This window comes from Cucurbita maxima, unplaced genomic scaffold (genome assembly GCF_002738345.1).
Source record: "Cucurbita maxima cultivar Rimu unplaced genomic scaffold, Cmax_1.0 Cma_Scf00036, whole genome shotgun sequence".
In the NCBI taxonomy this organism is placed as follows: domain Eukaryota; kingdom Viridiplantae; phylum Streptophyta; class Magnoliopsida; order Cucurbitales; family Cucurbitaceae; genus Cucurbita; species Cucurbita maxima.
Window position 1 is genome coordinate 585,311 of NW_019272052.1, and position 5,727 is coordinate 591,037.

The 5,727-nt window shown below is 32.3% G+C and overlaps 1 protein-coding gene across 1 annotated transcript in view; it reads left to right on the forward strand.

Annotated features, from left to right (window-relative positions):
* Positions 1-3,547, forward strand: part of LOC111468215 (shaggy-related protein kinase zeta-like) — a 5,162-nt gene extending 1,615 nt beyond the window's left edge. Inside the window, exons 2-12 of the mRNA XM_023113357.1 lie at positions 289-381; positions 638-697; positions 787-1,059; positions 1,150-1,224; positions 1,352-1,408; positions 1,790-1,930; positions 2,020-2,070; positions 2,161-2,256; positions 2,436-2,519; positions 2,778-2,879; positions 3,023-3,547. Coding sequence (XP_022969125.1) covers positions 289-381; positions 638-697; positions 787-1,059; positions 1,150-1,224; positions 1,352-1,408; positions 1,790-1,930; positions 2,020-2,070; positions 2,161-2,256; positions 2,436-2,519; positions 2,778-2,879; positions 3,023-3,136 — 1,146 coding nt within the window. The 3' untranslated portion in view covers positions 3,137-3,547. The remainder of the gene's footprint in view (positions 1-288; positions 382-637; positions 698-786; positions 1,060-1,149; positions 1,225-1,351; positions 1,409-1,789; positions 1,931-2,019; positions 2,071-2,160; positions 2,257-2,435; positions 2,520-2,777; positions 2,880-3,022) is intronic.
* The last annotated feature ends 2,180 nt before the right edge of the window (positions 3,548-5,727 follow it).

A 5,727-nucleotide genomic window follows, 5' to 3' on the forward strand; every position in this document is an offset into this window, starting at 1 on the left:
AAAAAAAAAAAAAAAAAAAAAAAAAAAAAAAAAAAAAAAAAAAAAAAAAAAAAAAAAAAAAAAAAAAAAAAAAAAAAAAAAAAAAAAAAAAAAAAAAATATATATATATATATATATGTATATCGAGAGGCACTCGTTGATGTCTTTTGGTTTTTATCAACGCCTTTCAACGGTTCCTAATATCCATTCAAGTTTTGAGGTGTTATTTTCCAAGTGTTCAAATGCTGGCCATCCTGATTGCTTAGGCACTTAACTCATCTTTTGTTGTTTACCGCTACGAAATTGCAGGAAATGTCATCGACTATTGTAGAAAGTAAGGATGCAGTAACTGGTCACATAATCTCCACTACTATTGGAGGGGAAAATGGCGAGCCAAAACAGGTTATAATTTAATTTTTTACTCAACTTACTGTTATTCACATACGGATCTATAGAGTGTTCCAATTTCGATTATTAGCTCCCTTTTTATCAACTTAGTTATTATAATAAAATTTTGGTTGGTCATTTTTTGCTTCTTGTACGACGACCAAGACTTATCACTTGGTGCTCAGACACATTTCTAGCATTTTATTGTTCTCCAATATTTTGAGTGGCTAAACTGTTTACTTTTGTTTCCTTGATTTTCACATTGCTTTAGACTATTAGCTACATGGCGGAACGTGTTGTTGGTTCCGGATCGTTTGGAATTGTTTTCCAGGTATATAAAAAAACTAATAAAACATCTATTGAAATTTCCTTTCCTTTCCTGTCCTTTCATTTGTTCTATTTTTTTATTACTTTTATTAGGCTAAATGCTTGGAAACTGGGGAGACTTTTGCTATAAAGAAAGTCTTGCAGGACAGACGTTATAAGAATCGTGAGCTGCAGTTAATGCGCTTGATGGATCATCCAAATGTTGTTTCCTTGAAGCATTGTTTTTTTTCTACAACTAGTAAGGATGAACTCTTCTTAAATCTGGTCATGGAATACGTTCCTGAGACTATGTATCGAGTACTGAAGCACTACTGCAATATGAACCAGAGGATGCCACTCATCTATGTGAAACTTTATACTTATCAAGTTTGAACTCACACTCCCAGAGACTATTCAACATTTTTTCTTTGTCCTTTTCATTCTTCATTTTCTAATCTAAATTTATGTGTTTATTAGATCTTCAGGGGACTAGCTTATATACACACTGTTCCTGGAGTTTGTCACCGCGATGTAAAGCCTCATAATATTTTGGTATATAACCTATTTGTCTCTTATATTTGTGAGCTAAAAAATACTTTAACACGTTTTCTAATAGAATAGCCCCTTACAATTTGCATGTTAATTGAAGTTTCCTTCTAATATAGAATAAACTTTGCAGGTTGATCCTCTCGCGCATCAGGTCAAGCTTTGTGATTTTGGAAGCGCAAAAGTCCTGGTATAGCTATCGCTATTTCTATCTTATATCTTTAAATGGTGAACAAGGCTACTCTAAGTTTAATGGTCGTTGATGAAGACCCTAGTGTTGAAAAAGAAATGATTTTATTTTGGTGAAGATGTAGGTTATCAAATTAGCCAAATGATTTCATTTGTGAGAAAAAAATGAATATTTTCTCAAGGGTGATTTTCGGTACGATTTCTGGATGCGTAGTTACTCAGAAAGTGGTCTAAAATTATTTCATCTGATTTCCAGATTTGCTTATTATGTTGAGCATTCATGAAATAGTATTGACAATTGGTTCACGATTAATTTATTGCTCTTTGTTTTATATACCATTTTATGTCCACAATATCTTTATTATAATATTTTTGTCATCAGGTTAAAGGTGAGGCAAACATCTCTTACATATGCTCCCGTTACTATCGAGCTCCAGAGCTCATATTTGGTGCAACGGAGTACTCTACATCCATCGACATATGGTCCGCTGGTTGTGTTCTTGCCGAGCTGCTTCTAGGCCAGGTTGACATCTTGTGGCAGTTTCTGATTATTACTATCTATGACAGAGAGGTTATGAAATTCATTCAATTTAATTTCTCATCTCTTTGTAGCCATTGTTTCCTGGGGAAAGTGCCGTAGATCAACTGGTTGAGATAATCAAGGTGAAGCCTAATATCTGGTTCACTGAACACATTTCTCACGGCCATGAAAGATGATTGTTGTAACTTAATCTTCTTTTTACCAACTTCCAGGTTCTTGGCACTCCAACTCGAGAAGAAATTCGATGCATGAATCCAAATTATACAGATTTTAGGTTTCCTCAGATCAAAGCCCATCCGTGGCACAAGGTATTTTATTAGCACATGCATGTCTCAAGGTTCTGTCAAACTGTTCACCCAGTCCTATTTTGAATATATATCACTCGTCCATAAATTTTTGTCTAAACGGATCCATTTGTGATTGACTTGTCTCTCTCTGCAATTTTCTCTGCTCCTGTAATTAATACATTTACGTAAATCCCATTTAGGTCTTTCACAAACGAATGCCACCCGAAGCTATTGACCTTGCTTCAAGGGTTCTTCAATATTCTCCCGGCCTTAGGTCGACTGCAGTGAGTTCAAACTTTTCATACTCTTCTGTTGATAATCTAGTAATATATTACAATACAAATAGCATACCCAGAACTTTAAGGGTTCTTCAATATCTAAAATCTAGAAATATATTATAATACCTATATCCAGAAACTTTACGAATCTTTGGACATGCAATGGGCTGAATTCTCCAATTTTCTACCATTTTGATCTGTACATTACTACATCATGTAATTTAAGTTGTTTTTTCTGACCAACTTTAATCTACCATGGGCCAGCTTGAAGCATGTGCGCATCCCTTCTTTGATGAACTTCGGGAGCCTAATGCCCGCCTCCCCAATGGTCGTCCATTGCCCCGGCTCTTCGATTTTAAACAGGAAGTATGTCTATAATTCGTTTACGTTTTTTTTTCCAGCGGTAGATTTGGCCTTTCCATCTAGCTGCATCTAAGATTAATATATATAATTCATTTCTCCTAGATATTTTTGTCGATTAATTTTCCATAATTAAATTTATTTTTCAGCTTTCCGGAGCATCACCTGAATTGATAAAGAGGCTCATACCAGAGCATGTTCGGCGGCAGACTGGACTAGCGTTACCTCATCAAGCAGGTACAAACATTAACTCGAGGCCATGAAAGGACTAAGTTCTTCTTTATCAAAAGCTGTGAAGCTTGAGAGGCCTGCGTCTCTGAAAGCCCAACCATTCTGGAAAATTATACATACGGGGCCATCCAGCGCCACCGCGTAAATGGTAAAATATCGATTACTTTTACATTTGCTGATACGATAACATATATTTGGTACGTATGTACATTATTTTTACCGCACAAATTATAGATAGCTAGGAGTATATAAATGGTATTTGTATTGTATCACGCCTTGCTAGGTATCAGGGGATACAAAATCCCATTACGAGCTCAAGTAGCTTATTATAGATTGTAATACACGTAGCTAATAATCGTCGTGTCTTAAAATTATGCCCTTTGTTTGTATTTATTTTCGTATGGAAGCCTATAATCATATATAGTGTGCATCATTTTTAAGCTTTTGACTGTAGATTTGTTACCAGAGGGGGGAAAAGAGAGGAAAAAGAAATGGCATTGTTTTACTTTGCAGGCAGAGAAGAAAAGCAATCAAATGACTGGGGATCTCCCGATGAGCCAATAATATGCCAAGAAAGTTGACGGCCGACATTTGCGTTAGTAATTTGCCAACTTCCATTCTATTCTTCAAGGTTCGTCATCATCCCATCTATCTCACTAATGAAAATTTGCAGTAGGTTAGGTTAAGCAAGGAGTGGATTTAGATTTTGGATTTTTAAATTTTTTTGTTTTTCATTTTGGCCCTTTTTCACCAAAAATTTGGGTTTAAAGATGCGTCTCCAGTCTAGTATCCTCTTCTCCTCTCGAGGCATGGAATTTTTCAAAATCTTGAGATTTTATATCTCAAAATTTAAAATTTCTAGATTTGTTGGATTGCCATTTTGATTTCGATTTCTAGTTTTTTTTACGTTTTCACTTTTAAAATAAATCATTAATATCCTGTCCATTTTATGAATTTTTTATTTTGAAAATTGCAAAGTTGAGATTAGATTTGTTGGATTGGCATTTTGATTTTGAATTCGATTTCTAGTTTTAGGTTTTTACTTTTAAAATAAACATTAATAGCCTACCAATTTTATGAATTTTTTATTTTGAAAATGGTTTTAAAATTGCGAAGTTGAGAATTAGATTTGTTGGATTGCCATTTTGATTTTGATTTCGATTTCTAGTTTTAGGTTTTCACTTTTCAAACAAAACATTAACAGCCTGGCCAATTTTATGAATTTTTTTATTTTGAAAATGGTTTTAAAATTGCAAAGTTCAGATTGAGATACAAAATATGCACACAAAAAATATAGATTTTTGCATTCAAATTTACTTTTTTACATTTTTCCTCCTCGCTTCCTCGCACGTTCTTTCCATTTTCAGGCTTATGCATCTTTTATTTCTCTTACCTTTTTCTCTCCTATATTCTCTCTCCAAGTTTTCGCACTTAAATAATTAACGTTATAGCCGTACTCTAATATAAAAAATAATAAAATAAATGTTACTTTTAAATAATTAAGTTCGTAATAATGAATTACTGTATCATTGAGAAAACATATTTTGATTTCCTTTTTTTAATAAAGGAAGCACTTGTTTTATCTTATTAACGGAAAACTGAGGATTTTGCGTTCTTTAAAAAATAATCTTTTAAAGTAAGACTAATTTTTGCTAGTTTTATTATTTGTTTTTAAAGACGAAAAAGAGAGAAGGAAAATGGTAGGTTGTATCTCAAAAAAGAAGATTAAGGGTTTGATCGAGTGATTTTGAAATCGTTTAAATCACATTTGTCATTTTAAAAATTACTTTAAAATATGCCTTTGATATTTAAAATGCATTTTGGTTTAAATCACATTTGTCATTTTAAAAATTACTTTAAAATATGCCTTTGATATTTAAAATGCATTTTGATTATATAAAAAATGTAATTAGAATATAAAATGTTTAAAATGACAAATGTGATTTAAACGATTTCAAACTCTAGAATATAAAATCAAACATTAAGATTCTATTTAGATGGACCTTCTAAATGCCTAAAATTTATAAATACTTGTAAACAATTCAAACAAACATAACTTTTAAGAACTTGGAAAATTAATCCAAACAGGCATTAAATTTATTTCGAATGATTAAAGCATGTTTTGATGTGATATTAAATAAGTTTTTAAACACTTATATATTCAATCCAGACAAACATTAAATTAAACTTTTAAGCACTTGTAAAATCAATCCAACGACTATAAAGAGTAATAGAGGAAGAGATTTTAGGGAGTTAACGTTTGAGGAAAAAGAAGATTTAAAGAAATATTTAGAAACATGAATTTAGAAAGAGAAAGTAGGTTAGATACGTGGAAATGCATTAAAAGAGACGACTGATTGATAAATCTTCCTAGAAGTAATCATCAAATACATTTGGTTTTAAATTTTAAGAAATAGAAAATCTAAACACAAACTAAAAAAGAAACATTAGGAATCGAGACCCCTAATAGCATCCGACGATCTTCAGTTCGAATTCATATGAACTAAATAGAACAATATTTAACATGAAAAGGCCACCAGAAATTGAAAAATGAAAAGCGTGACAGATGATGGAAACTGAACTCGAAGACCCTAAAATGTCTACGAAACCCTCCATAAAGTCG